The sequence below is a fragment of the Mustela lutreola genome, chromosome 3 (genome assembly GCF_030435805.1).
Source record: "Mustela lutreola isolate mMusLut2 chromosome 3, mMusLut2.pri, whole genome shotgun sequence".
Taxonomy (NCBI): Eukaryota; Metazoa; Chordata; class Mammalia; order Carnivora; family Mustelidae; genus Mustela; species Mustela lutreola.
The window spans coordinates 19,774,791-19,802,761 of record NC_081292.1 but is presented as its reverse complement, the minus strand read 5'-3'; the positions used below and the strand labels follow the sequence as shown (position 1 = coordinate 19,802,761).

General features: G+C 34.0%; 1 protein-coding gene across 1 annotated transcript in view; it reads right to left on the bottom strand.

The window, feature by feature from the left end:
- TAF2 (TATA-box binding protein associated factor 2) overlaps positions 1–27,971 on the bottom strand; it is a 91,706-nt gene that overhangs the window by 54,245 nt on the left and 9,490 nt on the right. The window contains exons 3-16 of the mRNA XM_059165721.1: positions 27,266–27,426; positions 19,172–19,290; positions 17,742–17,883; positions 16,290–16,521; positions 13,759–13,943; positions 12,145–12,258; positions 10,907–11,006; positions 9,238–9,323; positions 6,264–6,399; positions 5,078–5,232; positions 4,284–4,398; positions 3,835–3,944; positions 1,737–1,802; positions 269–521 (exon numbers count right to left, since the gene is read on the bottom strand). Coding sequence (XP_059021704.1) covers positions 269–521; positions 1,737–1,802; positions 3,835–3,944; positions 4,284–4,398; positions 5,078–5,232; positions 6,264–6,399; positions 9,238–9,323; positions 10,907–11,006; positions 12,145–12,258; positions 13,759–13,943; positions 16,290–16,521; positions 17,742–17,883; positions 19,172–19,290; positions 27,266–27,426 — 1,974 coding nt within the window. The remainder of the gene's footprint in view (positions 1–268; positions 522–1,736; positions 1,803–3,834; positions 3,945–4,283; positions 4,399–5,077; positions 5,233–6,263; positions 6,400–9,237; positions 9,324–10,906; positions 11,007–12,144; positions 12,259–13,758; positions 13,944–16,289; positions 16,522–17,741; positions 17,884–19,171; positions 19,291–27,265; positions 27,427–27,971) is intronic.

Genomic DNA, 27,971 nt, shown 5'->3' with positions numbered 1-27,971 from the left:
AGCCGAAGGCAGAGGTTTAACTCATTGAGCCACCCAGGCGCCCCGACAATTACAAACTTTTAATGCATTATCTATTTTCAGATCAAAATATTTTCCTTTTGAATCAGTCTTATTAAACATATTTGGAAAAAAGCTTTTGAGGGACCAGCTACCAAGTAAAATTAAAGACTTCAATAAATGCTAATTCATTACCAGAGTTTTTTGGGTTTTTGTTTTTGTTTTTTTTAATGCAGTAATCATGTTTTCTTTCTACTATGCATCACCTCACCTTTGCGAGGCAGAAGCAAGCAGACATTCTTACTCGGTAGAAACACTGCTCTTGTTCTAATATGTCAGTGAGTGCAAGGCGAGATGCTGGCGTAGGGAACTTCTCCAAGGCCAGAATGGACTCCTGCTGTGCGACGACATCCCTCTCATAGCGGAGCTGATACTGCCACATGAAATCAGCTTGCTCAAATTCTACTTTCCTCAGCACTGACATATCTGGGTCTATCCTTATCCACAGCAAAGGGGAATCAGCACTGAAAGAAAATAAAATTTTCTTTTGATTCAATTTTAGATATTTTTAAAATAAAAACTAAGCATTTATTAAACAGATTCTCTTCTCTATGCAATACTCAAGACTGCCTGAACTTTTACTGTATTTTTTTAATCACACTGACAACATTCTCATTGGATTTAATGTACTTCAAACTTTCTCACAATAGTTAATCTTTACTAATGTTACTTAAAAGATCCCTCAAGGATAAGACGACAGTGGTCACAAAGAAATTCCATCTCAAAATATTAATTTGGGGATTTTGATTTGTGATTATATAATGTGAAAAAAAAGAATGAGATCAAATTTCTTCATTCCATGGCCTATAGCCTAACTGACTATGGCTATAAACGCCATCATTTCTTGGAATCAATCTGTGACTAAGAAATGAATTTATTTTACTAAATTAACTGATTTTTAATACTTTTTAAAAAAAAAATGTTCGATTCATGATCATCTTTTTCAAATAGCAAGCTCTGAAATCATAGTTCAGAGGCATATTATGAATTTATTCCCCCATTCTTGTCAAAGTAACTCCCAGTTTAAAAAAATCTAGTCTATGTCAACACCATCATCAAAAGGACACTACCTAAAATACTACTTTAATTCACCAAATACTAGTGGGTGCTTACTACAGGAAAGGCACTTGATATGGAAAAAGTATATGTATATGTATGTGTATATATATATATATAAACAGCAGTAACATTTGGCAACCAAGCCAGTAAATAATTACAGATATTTAATAAAAAAAAAAAAAAAACCACAGAGGCACAATATGGATGAGCAAAACGAAGTCTGAGTTATAGTATTTTAAAAAATTAAACACTGCCTATCAGTAAATACTACCACATAAAATTTAGAACAGTGATATTTAAATTGTATTTTGAAAGCACGGGGAGCCTCAAAATGCCCTGAAGCCTTGACCAAAGACAAAAAGAACCTGGATCATCTGAGAGCTCCCTAGAAATACAGACTATCAGGACCCACTAGAGAAGTACTAGATCAGAAACTGTATATTAAGAAGATCCGCACATGACTGACACGCACATTACAGTTTGAGAAACATTGCACTTCTATGGACTTTCAAAGTTTTAAAAGCACCAATTTCAACACATTTACATACTTTTAGGTGTGTGTAGTAATGAGACAAACGACAAGGCATACAATATTACATCCTTAAACTCAAGTAACTTACTCCATCGCAGAAAGATCCATGTCAACTTCTTCTCCATTCATGAGTGGAATTTTTTTCTTCTTATTCCTACATTCAGGGAAAAGTTAAGTTTACAAACTATGACATTTTCAATTCAGAAAGGAGATAAGAACAGCTGAAGCTCAAAATAAAAACTTCAGGCAATGTTATAAGACAGCTTAAGGAAGAAGGGATAGTGAATGTAATGGAATTTAAACACCAAAAAAAATCTATTTTGAAGCTGAAGGGAAAGAAGTCAATGATACTCAAAACTCTTCCTGATGAAAGCTTAACAAAAAGCAAAAATATATAGCTAAATGCCTGGTTAAAACATGGATATACTTCTAAAAACTGGTAATCTGCAATTATATACAGAAAAGATCGATCTATCAACAAAGAAATCCTTTATAAAAAAAATTGAAAAAATAACCAGGCCTGAACCGAGACAAGGAGCAAGGAGCTATCCCATACGAAATGAAGTATGTGGTTAACTATAAAACATCTTAACAATATTAATAAACATGTACAACTGATCAATATGAAAAAGGTTTAGGATAAGTCCTCCAAAAAGCAACTACTTCCATGCAAATTACTCTTGAATGATAAAATCTACTAAAAACTTGGAAGACTACAAATTAAAACAGGAACAGAGAACAGTCTTCCTGTGTTCCTCACACCAAAGAATACCCAAAGGACATACTGTTACTATAGAGAAAAATCCCTGAGGCAATGTTATGAAAAGGGTAGCAATAGGATGTTCCCAATTTCCAAGGCAGAAACAGAATAAAAGGAAGAGAAATTTCAGCCTGAACTAAGAAAGAATTTTTGCAGAGAAAAAATGGTTTCAGGGAAATTTCACAGTCAAGTTTCTGAAGGCCGTTACAATCAACTGACATCCTCATCTGTCTGACATGACCTCAATGTAGTCGTGACTGTAAAACTTCTGTTTCTGAAGTTCTGATATTACTACATAATCCTCCAGCAAAGCACAAAAATGTTCCCATCTTTTTATTCAGAATACATGCTAATAGCTAACAACAGTGGTAAAGAAAAAATATACTACATTGAAGATGAACGGTTGAATACTTTATTATTTTTTATTAACATATAATGTACTAATAGCCCCAGGGATACAGGTACTTTTTAAGGAAAATGACAATGTGCCTTTTTGAAAAACAACAAAAAGGGTTGTTTTTTTTTTGTTTTTTTAAGATTTTATTTATTTATTTGACACACAGAGAGAGATCACAAGTAGGCAAAGAGGCAGGCAGAGAGAGAGGGGGAAGCAGGCTCCCTGCTGAGCAGAGAGCCTGATGCGGGGCTTGATCCCAGGACCCTGAGACCATGACCTGAGCAGAAGGCAGAGGCTTTAACCCACTGAGTCACGCAGGTGCCCCAACAAGAAGATTTTTTAAGGAGCACCTGGTTGGCTCAGCAACTCCTGATCTTGGGGTCAGGAGTTCAAGTTCCATGTTGGGTATAGGATTGCTTAAAATAAATAAATGAAGGGGCACCTGGCTGGCTCAGGTGGAGGAGCATGTGACTCTTGATCTCAGGGTTGCGAGTTCAAGCTCCACACTGGGTATAGAGATTACTTAAAATAAATAAATTAAAAAAAAAAAAAAGAATGTTCTGTAAAGGCATACAGAAAAAAGGAGAAACATAAAGCAAAGAAAATGCAGCGGATTTTTATGACATAGGTATTCAGCGCCTTCCTTTATATTTAATGATCATTTCCCCAAGTTTACTATAGATATTAATCCAATGGGACTAATAAACCAAGCAATTTGCCTTGAATTTTTCCTGACTCCAAAAAAAAATCAAACTTCTATTCCACCTCCCAGTGACCCTATAAAATAAAGATTCTTAAATCTAAGTTTTTAAATTAACTAATTCAAAGAAAAAAATGTCAAGAACAGAAATCAAATAAAGAATATTTGGTAATACCAACTTGAAATAGAAGGAAGAAAAAAAGATACCAGATAATGTGTTCTTTACTTGAAACTTGGGTATATATTGGGATTTTTATTTTGGCATTTTAATCTGTGAGACTTTCAGTTTAATTATCAACTGCAGTTTAAAGTTATGATTCAATGCCTACCTTCTGCTTTTGGAATGACAGGGAATATCATGTTTAAGGCTGTTTTCTTCGATTTGCAACGTATGATTGAAAGATCCATCTAACTCCTGCACTGTCACTTTAAGTGGTCCCTTTAAAAAGAAAGTGTTCAAAGATAATGTTAGAAAAATACTATGTATGTATTCTTACATATACAGGCATGTATTTCAAGATATAAAACAGTACTATGGAAAATTTGTATCAGGAGACACAGAAAGGTAGTTGGCACCAAAGGAGGGGAGAACTGGGGTAACCTGTGTCCCCTGAAATCTCCATCATAACCTCCATCATTGATAGTTTGTGTTTTCTCAATTTCCACCTTTGCAAACAAAATCTCATATATCTTCTAATCAGTTCTCCACCCAAAAGCTCTTCCTATATTGAAACAGGGAAGAAAGCAGTAAAAAAGGCCACTTGGAAAAAAATCTTACCACATATTTCTGAGTTCCAGGGGATGTATAATCTTGCTTTATTTCTAATTCCAAAACATTTCGTTTTCTGTTAAATGCAAAACTTCCATAAAATTTTACCACTCCACTCTGGTCTCTACAGAACTGTAAAGGAACTTTTGAATTCTGAGATGAATATGTACTAAACAAAATAACTGACTCATTATAGTAGGTGATAACTTTCAGACACATTCTCACCAGTTCAAGGCCTGAGAACACACTTCAGGGTAAACCAGGTGGCAAAGTATTCAAAATTTTTGTGAAAACTGTTTCCCCAGATTTAAACAAAATTTCTGAAATATTAACAAATTTGTGTTTTGAAAGAAGTAAAACCACTGTACTGGTTTATTAATATAATAGTTCTTTGATATGAAAAAAAAAGTAAAAATTGAAAAGTTCCCAGGTAGCACTTAAGTTGTGCCAACCCCTAACCACATCTAAAAGCCACCAGACCGCTACATCTAACGAGCCGTCCTCCAGGCCTTTCTGGTGGATTACTCACCTCCCCCACCATCAAGCCTACTGCAATACTCACATACTAAAAAGCAATTCAAAATATGCCAAATTTTACAAGCATAAACATATATGTGTGTATATCTCAATGATTAATAGGTACCTCAGCAGAAATGATTTACAGTTCCTAGTTATTTCTACTACTGTTTAGCAACTTAAATAGTTCTCCTTTGGTCTCCCAAATCTTTCTTTTGCCTCCTTCCCCTGACACATATAACTTTATTCCCTTCCCCTCCTTGGTGAGCTGCTACTGAAAAGGATACACCCACTGCTTTATTAAAGGCTGGATGTCTTTGCCAGAGACATTTGAGATGGATTTCAAAAATCCAGATGTGGAAACCAACATCTGACTCCACATATGTGACTGGAACTTCTGTGATGAAGCAGTACTAGCCAAACTTAGCAGTTTATTGAAGACCTGTACGGATGAAAAGGGTCATTTAGTAAGTTTGTGTAACACAATATACATTGTTTTTAATTCTGTACTATACCCATTTTGCATTATGACTTAACTATAGTAAATTACAAAATTAATACATTTCATATCTTACTATATAGGCAGATCTAGTTAAAGACTATTAGCAATAAAAGTATGCAAAGATTTAAACAGCCAGACTATAAATCTGTTCTTCCTCAAAATATAAATCAATTTTAATGATGTCCTAGGCAAACAATGAACATTGTTTTTAAGGATTATAATAACAATAATATAGAACACCTATAATTTATTGTATCATGAACTTTCAAAGAAACTAAACATTTTGCAAATTGAGAACACTCATTAAGACTTACACAGCTCTACAAGTTTCTTTATGGACCATCTCTCATTTAATATTGCTCCACTTTAAAGGTAAGGTGAAGGACAGAAAGATTAAAGAAACTTAATTTTAAGGCAAACATAAAATGCTTTAAAAATTACTAAAAAATTTTTTTTCACTCACCTGTAAGAATGTTATCAGTGGAAAAAAAAATAGCTGACCATTTACAATACATCTTACTTCTACTACCTCAACCACTAGATCTCAACTATTTACACCAAAAGTTGCTTAAAATATATGACAGAATTTAATAGTAGCATAAATAAACATCTTTTAGACAGGTTTGGGTTTTTTTATTGAAAACACTCGTAAGTGGCAGTTCACCCTTAATATTTTAAATAATGCTAAATACAAAATCATATATACAAATAGGTTTTACTTTCATTCCCACATTCTAATTTTATAACCATGACAATCCGGCATTAAATGGGTAAGTATTGATACTCATTCTACATCTGAGGAAACAAACGAAAAGCACAGATTACTTTGTGAGCAAACAGCTAATTAGAAACAGAATTCCTCCTACAACCCCAGAGGCCTGACTCCTATTCTACAGAATAGCATTCAGTTTATATAAATAGAATGTATCTTTCTTTGTAACTGTTAAGTCCTTAACTTCAATACTACTTACCTGTAGCATGAATTCCATACTGATCCTATTTTCAATCAATCTCATCACGAGGTGAGCTTTACACTGAAACATAGTGTAGTATTCCCAGGAAAGTGTATGTGGATGCTTTATTGAAAAGTGTAGATGAGATGCCGGACTAAAAATATAAACAACTGTACTTAATAAGACAAATTTGTGTTAAATAAACAAGTTTCATGGCCACATCATGATAATATAACTCAGTAATGTCTTAGCATGAGAGCAAGACAAGTAGGAAATTTCTAAAAATAAATTAAACTGCAAGAAAATTATGAAGTTTCATGAAAAAACATAAAGGAAAATTTTAGTAAAAACAAATCCAAGCTCCTAGATAAGAACAATGTCCATATTTTAGTGCTCTCCAAATTCATCATTATAATTAATACAATTCTAACCAATATTCCAAGGTTAAACCATATACACACAAAAAATTCCAGGTGCACTGCATAACAAAAACAATTATAAAAGTACTAGAAGAAGGAAAAAATTTCTTGTCCTATTTTAGGGTGGGAAAAATCTTTCTTTAAAAAAAAAAGAAACTAACTAAATAAATAAAATCCAGGGGACAAAGACCAGACTGACTAGGTAAAAATTCTAAATTCTGAAATGATCATCATCATCATTAAAAGAAAATCATTAAAAGAAAAGTACAGTCTACGGGGCGCCTGGGTGGCTCAGTGGGTTAAGCCGCTGCCTTCAGCTCAGGTCATGATCTCAGGGTCCTGGGATCGAGTCCCGCATCGGGCTCTCTGCTCAGCAGGGAGCCTGCTTCCTCCTCTCTCTCTCTGCCTGCCTCTCTGCCTACTTGTGATCTCTCTCTGTCAAATAAATAAATAAAAATCTTTAAAAAAAAAAAAAAAAAAGAAAAGTACAGTCTATTAAAAAAAAAATTATAACATATATGAACACTTAAGATGTTCTTGTTTTCACATGTATATGTTTCTTGTCTAAATGAAGTTGGAACCCAGTGTGTGCTTTCTGTAAGCAAGACCTTGTTTTCACATGTATATGTTTCTTGTCTAAATGAAGTTGGAACCCAGGGTGTGCTTTCTGTAAGCAAGACCTTGTTTTCACATGAACACTTAAGATGTTTAAAATTTTTCATTATTTTAAATAATGCTGTAGTGAATGTCTTTTTACACATGTGCAAGTATTTCTGTATGGCAAATGTCTAGAAGTAGAATTTCTATTACAACAGAGTTAGAAATACAACTACTGAATCTCAAAATCACCTACTTTAAATGGCTATTTAATTGGTACCAACAAATTACCCAAAATTACTGTACCAAATTACACTCTCACAATTAATGTGTAAGGGTAGTCATTACACTTGCTTAATAACATGGCATATCAAAACTTAAAAGTATTTGTCAATTTGGCAGTTCCACAGTAATGTATGTATGACTGAACTACATTTGGTAATGCCATACATAAATAAAGGCGCACACACACACACACACACACACACACACACAGATAAAAAGTGGTTATGGCTATTTTCTAAGAGGAACTGATGGGAGGGAGGTATATTGCTTCCAGACTTTTTTTGCCTTTAAAAATTAAACATACAAGAGCTAAATAAATGGGCAGAACCAAAGTAAAAGCCTTCAGTGTAAATAGTATTTACACACCATGGCAATGCTCTAATCATATGCTGGGACTGCCACATAGCAGGCAGTCAGGAGAAGAAAGTGAAAGGAACTAGTATTTATAAAACTTGATTTCAAGTAATCCTCACAACCAACCTGGTTAAGGACTATTACCATCATTTTACATATTAAAACACAAAAGGTTATGTGATTTTCTACGATCACTAAAATATTGACAAAAATCCAAGTTTCCCTAACTTTAAATTTCTATGCTTTCCTCTGAAGTTATTCTTGTCTTGGTGACCATGCTACAACAAAGAAAAGGCTACTGATTATACAACTTTAAATTTCTTAACCTCTGTGGTGATTTTTTTAGACACTGGGGCAGCCTAGTTAATCTTATACATCCTCTTTTGAGAAACTGCTTTCATATGCACAAAATAAAATATACAGAATTACATAGAAAACCAATTATAATGAAATGCAGTTATAAAAAATATTTAAAAATTATGATATGCCAATATATGTGCTAGTTTATTAATACATTAAATAATGAGATCTGGCAGTGGTCTATTATAGTAATGTTGAGGTGGTGATAAGTGCAGGGTATTTCAAAATATCTGCTAACAATTATAACATGACAGGAAAAGATCTATGATTTCTACTGTTGACAAAGTCACAGATACACTGTCCGTTGCCTACATTCATAGTTAAGGAAAATATAAAATGTCAGCTAACAATGAGTGAAAATACAGAAAAACTTCCCCACCCATTTCAATCCACATTCCTTTAGGGACTCCATGGACACTAGAACAAACAAGACTGCCTGCCAGTACCATTATTTTGCTGTCAGTGGCTGTCTTCTTTACAGGGATTTACTACACAACATAAGGAGAGAAAGGGAAAGAAAGAAGGTAGGTAGAGAGGGAGGGAAGTAAAAGGAAAGAAGGGAAAAAGCAAAGAGTAAGTAAGTGTTTAGGCAGGTGACCATTCAGACCAACAGGTATAGGTAGGATGTCCGGAACTTAAAAATAATTGGTGGTCCGTAAGCGAAATACTTGTTCCCATTATTTTTAAACCTTTCTAAGAACAGTATAATATACTAGCATCTGGAAATCAACATGGAAAAGAGTAAAGCCTTATATTTTTTGAGAGTCTTTAATGTTTAAATCCATTTGTAGCCATCACATGCAGTAAAAACAGTAAAGTAAGGAAAGAAGTAATGAGAGTATTACCACTATTTGTGGTTTCAATATTACATACTATTATTTTGGTCTGTGTGGGCCTCAACACACATCCCAAGTAATCCTCAAAGACTGAACCCCTAATACAAGATTTATAATACCACCTCTGAAAAACAAACATACTTATCCTTCTCTTTTCCTCCACCAAATATGGGATGTAGTAAAACTCCACCAGTTTTTAGTTCATATGCCACTATTTTGTCTAGCTCCTAAAAAAAATAAAAATAGGAGTCAGTGCAAATTTCTTTACGTATCAAATTTTAGAACTGAACTGTGATTTCTCATTTCCTGGAATCAAAATGTAAATTTCTTAAAATACGTTAAATGTATTTACAAAGTAGTTTATGTTCTTATAAACAAAGCAGACTATACAGTCAGCTCAATAATAAAGCCAAAAGCCTTCTCTCCTTTGTGACTTCAGGGCTGGCCAGCAGCCTGCCAATTTTTCTTAATGGCTCTTCCCAACCTTCTCTGACCTGTGTTCCAAGTTCATTTATTCCTTCTTTGTATTTTGTTTCTGGTGGAGGATTTAGGCAAGTAAAAAGAAATGAAAATAAAATTATGTCAGGAATCTACCATTTTAAAACTTCTTCAGTCTTCTCTAATAGGATACAGATCAAAGCAAAAAAGAAAGTTTAAGTGGAAAAAAAAAAGACAACAGAACTGTGTTACAAACTCATGATTAGTTTAAATAATATGTAAGCTATATACAGAAGTGGTAAAAAATCATAGTGAAGTAGTTAAAAACCAGGTTTGAATTCTGGCTCTACTACTTACTAGCTGTGTAACTTTGACCGAGTAATTTAACCTCTCTTCGTTTCAGTTCCTCATCTGTCAAATGGGAGTACTAACAAGCTACTTAGGAAAATTAATAGTTAATATTTGTAAAATGTTTATAGGAGTTCCCAAAACACTGTAAGTGCTATATGCTCTTTTTGCTCTTCATTAATAGTTTTTGAAATGAAGAATGGACTCTTCCAGTTTAGATGTATAAATTCTTTTCTGATTTAGATGTGTTTGAAATCCTTTACAATTATCTTCCGGCTTACTTGAGTTTAGGTTGGGATGACGAAGATACATAAAATGAGAAAAGGGGAACATGGAGGGGTTTATTTCATAAAGATATTAAAGGTTGAAATTTTCCCACTTGAGAAGGAAGGAGTTAAGCACAAGAGGAGTAAAATGTATATGCACGTGAACAGAAAGGGCTAGGCAAAATACACTTGATTTTTTTCTTTTTGGCCAAATCTTTAATGAATAGGAAAAGGACGTGACAATGACAGAGAGCATACATGCACTGAAGGGCTAGCTGGCACATAAGAACTTGTGATGTACAAGGCATCACGCACACTTCATGTATGATGTCTCATAGTCCCCATCTACTCTCCTTATAAAGATGACACTGAAAAAGATTAACCAAAGTCACAAAGCTTGTAAATGCTATGAGGCAGACTGAAAAGTAATCTGACTCCAGAAGCTAGGCTCTATATCTAAACAAATCTAAGCAGCACAGAGTTATGTTACCAATAACTACAAGGAGCTTAGATATATGTAATGACTAATTTGACGTTGAAGGAGCCTAAATATTTCCTTGCTTATTAGCAAAAGAGTCTTTGGAAGTCAACGCTGACAATGGAATTAGCTAAGAGACCATTAGTCTTACTCTGTAAAGTGATTTTCATTTTGCTGGGAAAAATTAGGCACTTTCAAATGACAGTGCTTTACAATTATGGAAAGTAAAGGACAAGTGACTTGTTGACTTCTAAATGGGAATGCATCTGGCTGTTTTTACCTCTTTAATCCAATGGCGGTATTCATTAACACCGAAAGTTTTTTTCATCCAAAGTCCATAAATATAGCCAGAAATTCCCTTCAGTACCCATTCATCAGACCTATACAAAAAGTTGAAATATATTCTTTTAATCATAAAAACTCTTGATCATAAAAATTTTCAGGTAAGGCCAAAGAGGATAAGAGAACACAGAGCGTGTACTTTAATGCATTCTTTAAAAAAATGAAAAATAATTTAAAAAATGTATTAATAAAATATTTGGTTTAACCACTTCCTACCAGTAAGTTCTACTTACCCATCCATTACACCTTCCTCACATCTGCTTTCCAGTCTTATTTCAAGTAATGTCCCTACATTTGCACTGCTTCCCTCCTGGCCAACCCTGTCCATACCATCTGCCTCTAAGGAAATACTTGCCCAAAGCCAGGATTGTACTGCTCAATTTGTAAAGTTCACATTTGCCAATCCCATGCAAAATTATCAATGGGATTCTGAGATCGAAAGTTCAATTACTTATTTTTGGTTTTCCAAGAGGAAAGGGAATTAACACAATTCATTCATCTGTTCATTCATACACTTATCCATTCATCCATTTATTTTTTCAAACATTTTGCCTACCATGTTCCAGGCACTATTCTTCACTGAAACTATGTTATTCTGGAAAAAATTACAAATCAAGAGAACTTAACCTCTGCCAACAAAAAAGAAAAAGAAACCAACCAATATTCGTTTACCATATATAGCACAGAATGGTCAGAAAAATAAATTATAATCCTAAGGGAGTTTCATGTATTTCTTCAAATTCATCTCAAGTTAAAAAAAAAACCTATGTTCTTATCTCTTACTTCTTTCAAGTATATTAGTACAAAGGTAAACACTAACAGGAAAATACCTACATCATTATCACTACTGTAGAAGACTGTTATTTTGCCTTATACATGATCTTGACCATTACCAGTTACATTGAACACTGACATTAGAATTCTAACCACAGTTTTCTGCACATTCAAGGACTTATGTCTATAGTATTCATTTAGTTTTCTAATAAATTGTTGCTATCAAAATTCTTTTAAAAATTACAGAACTACCGTGCATTGATAGTCAAAAATTTGGAGTGAAATTTATACTCATTATTTTTCTCTAAATATACAGAGAGAAAAGAAAATACAGGAAAAGAAAACAAAATCAAACTTTCCCAATTCTTCATCTCAGTAGTTGTAAACTATGAAATTACTCACCAAGACATTCTGGATATGAAACACCCAAAAAACTGCTGTGCTAAGGACTGGGCTAAACACCTTCTAGTCAGAGGCGTCTCATCTATAATCATGGCACTATGTAACAGATTTGTGCTGGAATTTAAAAGAGACAGCTAATTATAACCAAGAAATAAATAATTATTCAGTCAAAATAAAATAATCACACTTTTAAAATAATGGAATTCAAGTTCAACATGAAAGAGAAAAAACAGAACATTCTTCCAAAACTTTTACATCTTTTCAAAATTTAGGTGAATCCATAATCTTAACTCACTTTTGCCTAAAACAAGGACTGTAATGTTTCCCATTGATTTCTGTGAAAAATCTAAGTATCTTTTTCTGGGGGAAGGGGAAATTATCATTAGCCTGAAACAGGTATGTTCATCAGAAACTGATCCTCCTATAAAGCACTCTTCTAATTTCAAAAACATTTTCCCAATAATAACTATTAATTTTTTTAAAGATTTTATTTATTTGTTTGAGAGACAGAGTGAGTGAGAGAGCACAAGCAGGGGCAGAGAAAGAAGGAAATGGAGACTCCCCTAATGAGCAGGGGGCCTGATTTGGGGCTCAATCCCAAAACCCTGGGATCACAATCTGAGCCAAAGGCAGACATTTCACCAACTGAGCCATCCAGGAGCCCCCCCGCCTACCCCCGTTTTTTTTTAAAGTAAGGTCTACACCCAGTGCAAGGCTTGAACTCACAACCTGAAGATCAAGAGTCATATGCTCTACCAAGTGAGCCAGGCAGGCACCCCTATTAATTTTTTGTGCTTCATTGTTTACTTTCAAATACACTGACCATTAAGATCTTTCTAACATACTCCAGAAAATACAGGGGCAATAATATTATTCCGCTTCTACAGATGAGAAAGTTTAGGCCCAGATAAGAGAAAATGATTGAACCTAAGGCATAAAATTTATAAGTCTGCAACTTTCCAAGGAAAGAAAGTAAGTAAGGCAGGAGCAGAAAGAAAATAAATGAAGGGAGCCTTGGTGGCTCACTCGTTAAGTGTCTGCCTTCGGCTCAGGTCATGATCCCAGGATGCTGGGATTCAGGTCCACATCGGGCTCCCTGCTTACTGGGAGGTCTACTTTTTCCTCTCCCACTTCCCCTGCTTGTGTTCTCTCTCTGTCAAATAAATAAATAAAATCTTTAAAAAAAAAAAAAGAAAGAAAGAAAAAGAAAGAAAACAAATGAAGTTTTCTCTCTTTTATAATTTGCAAAGAAATTTACGACATCAGTAAATTTTTAAATGATGCTAGGAAAAAAAGCCCATTAGACATTTATATAAGCTATATAACTTATATGATTTTTTAAAATGCATAAGAAGAGACTAAAAAAAAAAAATCTGTAAAATATCACTATCAGTTACATCTGGATAAAAGTAACAGAAGTGTTTTGGGTCACGTGGAAATTTTCTTTTTTATGCTTTTCTACATTTTGAATTTTAAAAGCATTAGATTTTCTACAAAATGAATCCTATTTAAATGAAAGGGAAAATGTTTGAAACATATCTTAAAACTGATCACAAAATAACCTGTCTTCATAACATTGCCCTCATTTGGGCATTGCAAATCTTAAATACCAACCTAAAAATGCTCATGGAAGCATAAGCAGCCACTTCAACATAAGCCTCATCAATGAATACAGTCTTAAAACAGGAGTATGGGTATCGACATGTAAGAATTTCTTCATAAAATTCAAAAACTTCATGAAGATATGATGTAGTATGTTTAAGCAATGGAAGAAGTTGAGGTAAACAAAAATGAGTAACCTGAAAATAAAAAGCAGGAAAGTTCATTTAAAGACAATGTTACCTTTAGTATTTTAAATTCCCTAAATGTCTCAATTTTAAGGAAAACTTCATTCATATAAATCCTTTTAACAAACTCATGGCAATGAGGGAAAATGCTAGTGTGCAATCAGTGATTACTTTTACTGATTATGTTTATAAAATATTCACTGTACTCAGAAATTAAATTCATGATGAATTTTAAGTCTGTGAAATGCTTAGATACACTGAAAATACAACTTTGGTTCAAAATTAAAATGCCCTTTGCATAATAAGCATACAAAAGAAGAAAGATTTAAATTTCTAAGGCTTATTACAAATCCACCTTCGATTCATAAATATCTCACCTAGTGACTAGGTCCACCTTGGACACAGCCACTCAAGTATAACATATCATCTCACCCCATATCATGATTCTGTGCCAAATAAATGGCATCAACAATGACATAGATCACTCTGTTTAGAATGACCTACTAAGGTGTCATGTAGAGATTAAATCTGAGCTAATCTTTTTGAACTGGAAAAAGTTTGATAGGAATGAAGAGGTAAAGACGACATTCTCAAACAAAGTCAAAGATAGAAAAAAATATGGTATGGTTAGGAAAATCTAAGTACCTATATCAAATATAATAAAGAAACAGGAGGGCGCCTGGGTGGCTCAGTGGTTTAAGCCTCTGCCTTCACTCAGGTCATGATCTCAGGGTCCTGGGATCGAGCCCCACATCAGGCTCTCTGCTCAGCGGGGAGCCTGCTTCCCCCTCTCTCTCTGCCTGCCTTCTGTCTACTTGTGATCTCTCTCTATCAAATAAATAAATAAAAATCTTAAAAAAAAAAAAAAAAAGAAAGAAAGAAACAGTAAAGTAATGGAGAAAAAAGTTAGAAAGGAAAATTAGGGACAAATTCTACAAGATCCTGAAAGCCATACTAAAGAATTCTGATTGTTGCAGGATTGTGGAGACAAGGAAAGTTTTTAATGTATGATAAAAATTATTCTTCTAACAGTGTTAGAACAGATTAGACACTAAAATACATGAGTGATGAGGATCTATGTACGATTAATGGTCAAGGGCCCAAGGTGCATTATAATTAGCACTCTTCTTGGTATACAAACAAAACCCAAAATACTATTCATCAAAAAAAGATTCTCTTTTAGAAAGACCTACGTGACAGCAAATCCTATAATGCATTAAAAACTATTTATTTGAAACAGAGAAAGACTAAGTGGGCTCTAAGTATTCAAGAAAAATACTTCTTAACGATCATTTACCTTTCTCCCATCCAATGGCCTGGGAGTGGGAAAAAAATTCTTCTGAAACACAAAGTAGGTACTAACCAAATATTGATTTTACAGCTAACCATTTACCAAAGATAATAAAATTCTCTGCCAATCTTATCAGCGAATATACTTTTAAGAGTCATTGTCAAGCCAGTAAAAGCAAAACCATTCATAAAATATCCTGAATATTTTCCACAAGTGACTTTATAAATCTTGTGAATTTCAGGAAAGCAAATATAAGAACATACTGAGGAGCTTACTGACAGTCTAAACCTAACTGCCCTCCATCTTGCTAGCATAACAGAAAGAAATACTATTGAGACATAGTCATTGTGTATCTTAGCTTTATACTAAGAAATAAAAATCTAAAATTGAAAATGTTATGGACCGAGAGTAAATAAAAAGAGATTCATTCAAATGTTACTTTAAACAGGTACAGAAGTAGAGAGGATCAATAACCAATACATCACTTCCTGAACACCAGAAGTCTCACCCTTAGGGAGGCCTAAAAGGGCTAACTGGTCTGCCAATTAATATACCTTTTATAGCAAGATATGGGATGGAAGAAAACTGCAAGAAGCCTTCATGAGTGTGCTGAATAGAATTCTAAACTCAGCTTCAGCCTGCTCTTTCTTCCTCTGTAGCTGCTTAACTGAGAACAAATCTTCTTTAATTTTAAAATTGCAGGATTTCAGATTCCAGAGATGGGACCATAACATTCATAAACATAAGCCAAACAAAAAGGTGACACTAATACAAACTAGTTACATAAATCAACTCCTATTCTAATCAAGGTACACTTGAAACTCATTTGGAACTCTAAGCTCTCTGTTGAAAAAAAAATCTAAAACTTTAATACACCAACATTTTAAAAGGAATTCATTCAAGCATTCACATCAGTTAATATATCAGATAAGGAATCCTTTTTCTCTCTAGTAATATTCTGGATAATTAGAAAGAAGAGTTGGGAAAAAACTCAGTATTTCTTTATATCCTTCCCTTTATCAGGGTGAAAGGCTGGGAGGAGAAAGGAACAAGAAGCTATGACTTACCTCATGCATATACGGATCTACAAGTATTTCAAAAGGTCCAATGGCCAAAGAGATATTTGATGCAGCTGTTGGAATGGTAAGCATGTAATGGAAGGTCTTCTTCCTCATATCATGGGTATACACTGTCTCCACCAAATCTCCATTAGAAACAGCCACCATTGCGGCATCTACTGTAAATTCTAATTTCCATGTACATAATTCAGAGTATGAATCAACACATGGGAACCAAAATCTAGAAAAAATATCAACAGCATAAAAAAATAGTGCAAGTATATTCCCTCCCCCTTATAAGCTATTCTAACATTTATAGAATAGGTACAAAATGGTCTTCAGCTCTTTGCCTACTGCTTTTTACTGTGTAACTTGAAAGAATCTGATTAAAGACAGAAAATTTGCGCCAAATATTATTTGGCAATATCAAGAAAATATATCATATGATACTGCCAGTTCAAACGCTTCAAAAAGAGATAAGGAGTTCTTAGCTTTGAATCTTTAAATTAAAAAATTATTTTCACTTGCATATTCACAATAGTTTTTATGTAGTATTCATTTCCGGAAACTAAGAAAGCTTTAATAATAAAGTCTAAAAAAACACAATATTCAGAATCTGAATAAGTTAGAAAATTGTTTTTGCAGAACATGATGCACTGTATTAATTCAAATGGTGTTAGTAAAGCCAGCCATTAAATTTCTATACCACCTTCTATCAAGGTCAGGTTTTACTGTCAGGGTCTGTACCTAATATTGCAATACAAAAAAGTATAAGACATCATCCTTGGCTTGAAGGAGTTAATAATCTGAGAATTACTAAAAATCTGAAGAGACTATGCATACTATAATATTTCAATAACATACAGTGAGCTATTGAACTCTGGGAAGGAACTATAAGTATACATAACAATGAAGGTAAATCTCACTACCATTGTGTTGAAAAAAACCCAGATATAAGAGCATAATGCATAACTGCCATCTATATAAAGTTCAAAAACAGATAATTAAGCTGTGATATTTTAGAAATAAAAACAACGGTTAACCTTGGGCAGGAGGACATCAGGTGAGCAAGTAATAAATGGAAATAGGTAGGAGGGACGATTCTACAATGCTAGTCATGTTCTTTTTCTTGATGTGAGATTACATAGGTTTGTTCACTTGTGAAATTCACTGAACTTCTTTTTACTTACAATTTGTATAATTTTCTGTATGATATTTTACGTCAGTATAAAGTTAAAAAATAAAAAGTTGAAGTGATTTTAGAAGCCTCGTTTTTGAGAGGCAAAGAGAAAACGTAAGACAGGACTAAAAATGAATGACTAGTCGAACAAGACTCAGAAGACGTAAATTTGAGGATCAAGCTCACACTTCTCATTTTACACGAAACACATGTATTGCACATACACAGAAAAAAATGCAACTGGAAAATGAAATTAACTGAAATATATAAAAATAATCTACCTTGTAGAATTTTGATACCCACAAGAGAAAACATGAGCACCTCTCTCTGCCATACTTCCCTCAACACTGGGTACCACAAAATGGAGACCTCCTTTTGGCTGATCCAAAGAAAAATTGATGTGTATCTTTAGGACCTTTAATTCTGCAACAAATAAATATATATATATATACATTGATACATAAATACATAATTAAGTAACAGTGGTCTATATAATAAGGGCAAAGACTTACACTAAACATAAAGTGGGAATCAAAGCTCAATTTTAAACGAAAAAGCTACACTACTTACCCTCGTTTAGGCTCTCACCTTCTCTCCACCTACACGAACTCAACAGCCTGCCTCCATTGATGTCCTTCCTTCCACTCAATTCCACTCACTGCTAGCTGTGTTCTTCCAAAATATGGCTCAGGTCATGCAAGAACCCCCTCCCAACATTTCTTACAATGTTATACTGCCTCAAGAAAACAGTTCAAAACTAGATTCAGTGCAAAACTTGAAAAATAAAAACTTAAAAAGCCTCCCAGACTTTAGTTGACTTCGGGGAATAGAAGTAAAGGATGAGTGGGAAAAGCTACCTGAGGATTTACATAATGCATTATTTATTATGTTACCTTTGATTTCTACATAACAAATACATGTTGCTTTCATAAGATTAAAAGGGGTTTCTTAAAATTTCCTTTAAAACCCTATACTCATATGGACTATCTCCAATCCCTGAACATGAAATTATAGCCTTCTATGACTGTCCCCTAAATTGGGCAACTCCCCTTAAGAAAAATGCCCCCCCCCAAACAAACACACCAACTATTTTAAAAAAAAAAAAAAAAAGCAAAACCAAAACAAAAAGTTTTTTTACTTCCTTATCTTGGTTATAGGTTAAATAAAGGTAGGTGAGTTATATATAGTAAATGTAATGGCTGTGATTTTATACAAGAGAATATGAAGGTTTAGAAATAATAAGACAGAGTGTGCTCAAAAGTGCAGAACACAGAACCCTATGTTCTAGCACTGATTCGACTACTAATTAGTGACCTTCAATAGGTCACTTACTGTCTGGACTTCAGATTACTCTTCTGTAAAAGGAAGGAACTGAACCAGGTGATTTTTTAGGATTCTTCCTGCTATGACATGTTGTAACTCTAAACCACTTTGACACTGCATGGGTTCTCAACTCTTGGCAAACTGTCCCAACCATCCAATTTTTTAAAATAATTTCCACTTTAAAAACAACAGTGAATGGGTTGTTTTGTCACAGCCCTTAATTGCTACTTTCCTCCAGTGATCCTTAAGAAAAAAAAAAGAGCTTCCAACTTTTGTATATTTCAACTTATTAATCTACAACTATGACATCATTAATTTTCATAGACATTTTCAGTCACTGAGCCTAACATGATTCTACTGTCCAGTCAATATATTTTTGGTATTTTACCATCAACGTGTTTCCATAACTCTGATGGAACCTTAATGCAAAGTTCTCCATTTCCTGCATCGGGATCCACAGCACTAACTGCGGCTGCATAAGCATTGGAAAAATAATTTAGATTTCTCCTGGAAGAGACAAAAAAAGAGCCTGTTTTACTAATAAGCCAAACATCTCACCAACTATTTTCTTAAATATCTGATAGCATTTGTTAAGTATTGTATCATTTTATGTAACCTATGAGAATATTTTTTAGCCAAGTAACTATTACTCAACCCATCATGACAAAACCTATTAAATAATAAATATGTCATATTTAATCTACTTGCCAATGCTATGGTATTATTATGATTATCACATCCTTCATTAATTTTGGAAGGCCAAAGCCATTATACCTTCCTGAAAGAAGTGAAAAGAATATATATTAGAATTATTATTAATTAATAATTAATGAATAAATAAATATTCTTGATCATGCTGGCAAAAATTTCAATGGATTCACAAGCTCTACGATCTGACAGAAATTAAGAAATTAAGATGTTTTAAACAGGTTAGGATGAGTATCAAGTCCTCAAAATATAATACTTACCATCACTCACCAGTGCCTGACAATATAAGCTTAAGGAAGGAGGGAAACTTTGGCTGCTTCACTGTTTTATCTCCTATATGCCAGGGGGCTACTCTATCAATATTTGTTCAATAGTTACTTGGCTTTATTTCTCATTAAATGAAAACAACATAGAGAAGTCTTATGGAAATATTAAAACACTGTTCCCATCCAATTTTCCAATTTTATTTCACTAAAAACAATATATGTATGTGTATAATTCACTAAATACACACACACACAGCACACACACATAAATACACACCCATAGAGATCTCCTTCCATTTACAGTGGGTTTATGTCCTAATAAATCCATCATAAATTGAAAATATTCTAAGTTGAAATACATTGAATATACCTAACCTACCAAAATATCAAAGCTTCACCTAGCTTACCACAAACATGTTCAGTACACTTTCATTAACATACCACTGGGCCAAATCATCTAACACAAAGCCTATCTTTTAATGAAGTGTTGAACATCTCAGGTAATTTATTGAGTACTATATTCAAAGTGACAAACAGAGTGGTTGTATGGATGAAGAATGGTTCTAAGTATATAGATTGCTTAGCCTTGTGATCACATGGCTGGCTGGGAGCTATGGCTCACCGCACAGCAACACACAGGTACCACATACTGCTAACCTAGGAAAGTAATCAAAATTCAAAGTATGGTTTCTACTAATTGCGTATCACCACCTCTGCACTATCATAAAGCTGAAAAATCTTTAAGTCAAACCGTCCTAAGCTGGGGACCATCTATACACCTATTACATTTTCTCACTGAAATTGGTTAAAGGAATACGGACAAAATGGATAAAAGAAAAAAGACAAGGAATGATGTAACAAGAAAATGAGATGAAAGACAACCCCATGAGCCATATTCTTGTTGTGCACCTTTAGACTTATCCTTTGGCCACTAGACGAATCCAGAAAGTAAAGTTAGTTACATTTCACTAGCTTAATAAAATTTTAACTAGTTAAAAGGCAAGATTTATAGACTATACAGAGTGATTATAGGAAAAATTAAATGGGAAAAGCCATTAAAAAAAAATTAAAGTTATAAACTCCGAAACTGTCAGAAGTCATTCCTCTCCCGTTTTCATCCTCTATTATCTAGGAAGTACTAACTATGTACTTTAGTTAGTACATAAAGCTTTTAACAACTACACTACATAACGTTTTGGAAGCACTTAATCAGACTTCTCAATAATTTTAACTATTCCGGGACACCTGCATGGCTCAGTTGGTTAATCGTCTGCCTTTTGCTCAGGTCATGATCCCAGGATCCTGGGATCGAGTCCTACATCAGGATCCTTGCTCAGTGGGGAGCCTGCTTCTTCTTCTCCCTGCGGCTCTCTCACTTGTGCCCTTGCTCGATCTTCAAAAAAAAAGTAATAATTTTAACTATTTCTTCCTGTCAGATAAATGTGTAATGTGTGAAATGTGTAAAATAAATGTAAAATGTAAAATGTGTAGAAACTACAGGATCACAATAAAATGAATAAATCTGTGTTCTCACATACCATCTGTTTTGTTAAAATATCATACAGCAAAAACAACTCTTTTTCCTTTGGTATGTAATTCTGTAAGTTCTTACACATGTGTAACCACTACCACAATCAGGATATAGAAGAGGTCCAGCATCTCAAAGAGTACCTTGCGCTATGCCTTGTGTCAGATCAATGGAGTCATACAGAAAGCAACCTTGTGAGGCTGGCCTGTCTCAATCAGTAGGTCTTTGAAATTCACCTCAAGCATTACATGTATCAATAAGTTTTTTTCTTCCTATACTAAACAGTATTTCACAGTATAGACTGGACCACTGATTATTGTTCATTCATTCAGCCACTGAAGTACATGTGGGTTGTTTCTAGCTTTTGGCTATCACAAACAGAACTGCTATGAACAACTGTATATTTTTTTCACGTGATTTTAATTTTCATTTTTGTAGTACAAATACACAAGAGCGGGCCTGCTGAGTCAGATGGTAAAATATGTTTAGCTTTGTAAGAATATGCCAAACTGTTTTCCAGAATGGCTATACCATTCCATATTCCCACCATCAATATATAAAAGTGGCAGTTGCTTCACATTTTTGCCAGCACTTAGTTAACATACCATCTAATTTTAAAGGCTACTTTGTATATCAGAGATTGCAATTTCTTTTCAATAGAATTTCAGAAACATGAAATATGACAGACAGTGGAAGAGACCTGTAATTTCCCCCCCAGTTATCTGTAAAATTCAAAAATAAAAAGCAATCATTACATAAAAAGCCATATTTAAACATTACATATTAGACCACTCAGTTTTTTTTATGGGAAATTATTCTCACTTAATCTCCTCATTTCCTGAGAAAAGGTAAAGTGGTCCAAATAAAATGGTGAGTCATTTTAAGTGGAATCTATTGGAAAGTTAGTTATGAGGAACAATCTTCTCATGGTTTGGATTTCAGTGTTTCCTTTCATAATATGAATCAAATATGTTTCTTTTCATAATAACCTCACTAAAGCCAAAAATCACAAGGCAGGATTATAATAAGTGTTTTCAATTTTCAGAATAATAGTGACTGCAAAATATTAATATGTCCTTGCCCTGTAACCACGATCATCCCCAAACTCCCCTCAAGGAGACAAAGCTTATAGAAACAAGCAATGTTGTAGGAGATACTGAAAAACTAGTAAACTAGATTAATCAAAAGAATTTTCTCCAAGAACCTATTATAAACATTTATATTAAAATAATCTGGTAATTCTTTGTCAATAACAATATAACAATATACTTCTTTAAACTATAAGTGCAGATTTTATAAAACTTAAGATTCAGTTATTTGTAAACTTCTCTATTAAAAAAAAAACTCATGGAAGTGCAATAATATCAGAAAAGTACATACACTCTAAATATACAGCTAAATAAATTTTCACAGAACGCAAGTAGCCAGAATACAGAGCAAGAACAGAACAAAACCAAAGTAGCCATTTGTGAAAGGCTAATGTATTTCAAACTATAGAATAATGAACACAGATAAGGTCAAAATGACTCTACAGCTATGCATCTATCATTTAATTCAAATAGGAAGAACTATATCTAGTTTCAGGGCTACCACATTTAAGAAAAAACAATGACAAATCAGAGTATATTCAAAGGGTGAGAATGGTAATAAATTTGGAAAGAGTTTTAGATGAGGAAGGGTTGAAAGTATTTAGATCATGTAGACTAGAAAGGGGAAAACAATATTTAATTAGGATAAAACAATATTTAAATGGATAATTTTGTGAATATCAGAGCAAAACAAACTGTAGTTTGATATAATAAGGAATTTTTTAGCATTCAGAAATAATGAAAGGGGTGCTTTAAAATATAGTGAGCTCTCCAGAGCTAGAAGCGTTCAAGCAGAAGGTGAAACAGTACAGGAAAAATTCCTGTTGATGTTTTGACTAAGTCAACTTTAATGTTACTCCAACCACCATAACTTAATCCCAATTAATACTAGTAAAACAACTGGTAGTGAGGCATCCTAGCTGAGTTAAAATATAAAACTATCTTAATATAAAACTTACTAAACCATAATCAATAAGGGAATCACCTATTTCTACTATGTATTAGTAAAATAACATTTAAAACCTTTAGGTAGTAGAAGCCTGTATTAAATAAAGGACCCACAAAATCTTTTTTTTTAAAGTAGCAAAAAAATAAAATTAAATAGCAATTAAAAAAATCAACTCCAATTACTCTAAAAATAATCATTCTAATCACTCAACAGCTACTTCATTTATATCTCAAGATTGGTCATTTCTACTATCATTCCTGAGTGAAAATGAACATAGAAGATAGGAATTAAACTGATGCTTGGAACTCTGGAAGACTGAAGCTTTTCAAGCAAAATAAAAAAGATCTTCTCAAAGTCGCAAAGCCTACCTAGGGAAGGAAAAGAACCAAAGTAAAAAGATGTCAGCCACTGCAGGCTATCCACAGAAACAGCTTCTCTTGCAAAATCTACATTTATTTCATTCTAAGAAAAAAGAATATAGCAAGGAAAAAAAAAGAGAACCAAAAAGCCATAACTCCTACAGGACCAACTGTAATTTATCAACAATATATAAGATTCAAATATAAAATATACTTCGAAAAATTGCTGCAATTATTTTACTGGCAGACAATAAGCCTCCCCCCTCCCCGCCCCAAAAAAGAGTGAGAGAGAGACTGAGTGAGCAAGGGCCCTATCCATGTAACATAACAAACAGGGTTTTTAACTGCATCTGGTCATTTAACAACTCAGTTAACACTTAGTTGGGTAAAACAGGCAAAAGTATAGACACAGAAATGTCTTTTAGTCTGTTATCTAAATGTTTCCCTTCCTTACATTCTCCCTGCAGTAAAAAGATACTGAATCTCAACCAAGGTCAGCACACACTTTCCATGAAAAATAAAAGGGCCTGGCGCCTTAACTTTAAAACAAATACGAAGAAATGTGACGAAGTAGTATATTACTTTGACTGTTAGGGCATTCTTGTTTGAAATACATTTAAACACATTCTGGTAGTAAAGATCAAATGTTATCACAGAATCTAATTTTCAATTTCAAAACTGCTATACTTAATTTCTGTTTCAGCTTCAGTGTGAATTTTATTGGTTTCTGAAAGTTACTTTAGAAACAAAGGTGACGGAAGTATCCAGGGAGCACAGTAAGGACCTCAACTCTCGGCCTTTCCCAAAGTTCTCTAAAAGTAATATAATCCAGAAGAGAGATTTTCCACATCTAACTTCTAAGGAAAGCAGAATTTCCTCTGAATATCTGGCATGCTTCTATCTTGTGGCTTATCAATCACATAAACAACAGAATTTCCCTCTTCGGTATGGCAGCCAGAAGTACCAAACCCAAGTCTAGTTCTCCCACAGTAACTGTGCAGTAGCTTTTGTTAGCATGTGCCCACTACCTGATTGCTTTTCACTGTTCATACTACTTTCATTAGCTTCTTTTTAAAACTGGTGTCTAAGAAAATTCTACAACCAATTTCAAACCCTTTTTAAAATGAGTCAGAGAATAAAAACCAGGAAAAAGTAACTAACGTCCTCTCTCTTAAAAAATAAATGAGATTCTAGCGCTTGGAAGAAAAGCAGGGGTAGGGAGCAAGTATTTGCTAAGTGACCATGCCTAACTGAGCTATGGTTCTAGCTGAAAAGATTAAAGTGCATTTTTGAAAAGATTTCCCTTTATAACCTCCTTTCCTTTCCTTATAATGCTGTAAGTGATAAAGCATCTTCCCTACCACTAGAGAAAAATTTTAGGGGATATGATCACCTCAAAACAAACATGGCAAAAGTACAGCTTGCTTCCTCAACAGCTGTGGAGTCCACTGTTCCTGTCATTGGACTGGCACTGATTATATTCTCTGAGACCTGAGCAACAGGTAAAGCAGATGTGCAAGCCCTGTTCTGTGACTGGCAGATGGAGAGGCTTCTTACCCTGTCATGAAATGCAGAGTTCTAGTACCAAATGGGTAGTTATTCTAGGCTCTAGGAAGGCAATGGCTTCCCTACCTGCTTTTTTGCAGGTGCCTTTTCTTTTCAATAGTGGTGTATATTTACTATCCCAAAGGCAAGTCATTTCTACTCCTCCCCCCACCCTCCCCACCCCCGCCCCGCGCCCCCAGGGGGAAAGAGGATGCAAATGAGCAAGTGTTTTTTTGTTTTTGTTTTTGTTTTTTTAAAGATCTTATTTATTGATTTGACAGAGAGAGATCACAAACAGGCAGAGAGGCAGGCAGAGAGAGAGAGGAGGAAGCAGGCTCCCCGCTGAGCAGAGAGCCAGATGTGGGACTCCATCCCAGGACCCTGAGATCATGACCCGAGCCTAAGGCAGCGGCTTAACCCACTGAGCCACCCAGGCGCCCAGCAAGTGTTTTTATGAGTTCTACAAGTGTGGCTGAAAAGTAATGTAATTTCAACAACTACTCATCTCTGTGAAATGGGAAGTTAAAGAAGCAATTCAGAGATTCCCTGAATTTTTCCAACAGCATTTTCTTTTCTCTTCCCTGAGTTGTAAAGCTTCTGAACCAATGATAATTGGAACCAAAAATACATCTAAAGCCTCTTTTCTCAAACCTTCTAATCACCTGGCACACTAGTTAAAAACGCAAATTGTAGAACTATATCCCCAGTTTCTGATTCAGTAGATTTAAGCCAATGCATGGGAATCTGCATTTCTTTTTTTTTTTTTTCTTTCAGGATTTTATTTAAGTTCTAGTCAGCTAACATATAGCGTAGTATTAGTTTTAGGATTATAATTTAGTGATTCATCACTTGCATGCAACACCCAGTGCTCATCACAGTAAGTGCCCTCCTGATCACCTATCACCCATGTACTGGATCCATCCCCTTACCACCTCCCCTTCAGGAACCCTGTTTGTTCCCTATTGTTAAGAGTCTTTGATGGTTTGCCTTCCTTTCTGTTATTATCATATTTTTTTCCTAACAAGTTTCCAGGTGATGCTGATGCTGCTTGTCTGGAAATCATATTTAGAGAACTGTTGCTTTAAGGCAATGTTGTACATCTAGAGGAATTAAAATACCATCCTGACTTAAAAAAAGTTTTAATGAAGTTTTGGCACCTGACCCCAAAACAGAGACTCATGATACAATCCAATGCTATCTAAACTTTGAAAAAACATGTGCCCTCAAATGTAGTTGACAGTACTTAACACAAATGTTATGGGGCACCATGAAGTAAAATACTAAGTGCCTTAAAAATAATAAATAATGCTATTTGCCTAAGGAAATAATTCAAAGGAAAATAAACTGATCTGGGACAAAATATTCACTCAACATTACTTAAGATCTCAAAAGTAATACTTTTACTTAGGATACAAAAGCTGAACAGCTGGAAAACATGCGAACTATAGAATACTGAGTAAATGGAATATTAACCTGACCATAAAAATGACAGAAAGTAAAGCGTATCATATTTGGGAAAGTGGAGACAAAGCACTTAATTGTAAAAAGTAGGACACAAAACTCATCACAACACATTTACTGATAAAAAACAGAAGTAACCTCTACAGATCTAGTATTTATGTAAAGTGAAGCAAAGAGGCATTTAAAACAATATTTTTATATGATAGTCTGAAACTGTCTAAGTAAGTGGTCTCTGCTCCAGGGATTATAATAAACACCTAATCTACTAAGATCACATTTAATATTTATGAAGTAATTTTTAAAAACCATTAAAAGTAGGAAAATGGTTAAAATTTATTTCAAATTCTCAGATAATACTTCTTTAAAACCAGTCTGAAGAAAGGAAACTTAGGAACTTACTATTTTGGGCAGAGCTAGTAAAATTTCAGCAGAGCGGTAAAAGAAAAATTACAATTCGGAAAAATATTGCGATTTGAAGTCTAATAATCAGCTAAGAAAAATCTATCAAAAAAATTAATCCAATAATATCGGGAAAATAAAGCTGTTAGAAATATTAACTTTTAATGTATACAACTTACTGTTTTGATTCATTGTGACAGACTTCCAAGGTTGGATCATTATAAATAAAAGCAGCTTCTAAATCATTTATCCTTACTCGGTATATTCTACACTGTTTGCTGTTCAATTTGATTCTGTTCAAGTTCGCAACTGTGGGAAATATAGTCAGTTCCACGAATCCCTGCAAAGATAAAGTATAATAACTTCATTATAATTAAGAATGGTAGGTTTTAGAACATATTTTTTAATCTCTACTACTTACACTTACTTATACTTTTATTTCTACTATGTATACTACACTTTAGAAGCAGAATCTCAAATAGCTACATACAAACAAAAGCTCTCCAAGTATCTTCATTTCAAACATTACTGTCCTAATGAATGAACAGGTGTGAATTATAAATACTGAAATTATAAATTATAAATACTGAATCTTCTTTGTGATTCACTATCAGTGAAAATTAGACATTCTGCTAATAGAAAAGTAAAACGACTCACTACTGTCAAATTCAAGAATTTCCATACAGACTGGAACTCAAACAGGGAAGAAAGAAAAAAAAAAAAAAAAAAAAGAGCAGAATGAGAATCAAAACCAGATTGGTGAGTAAAAGAACATGGCCCTCCAAAATGGGAATCAAATGGGAAAGATGGGCCATTGGAAAATGGCATCTACTGCACTGACTTTACTATCTCAAGTAAAAAAACTGATGTACTCAAATGCCAATT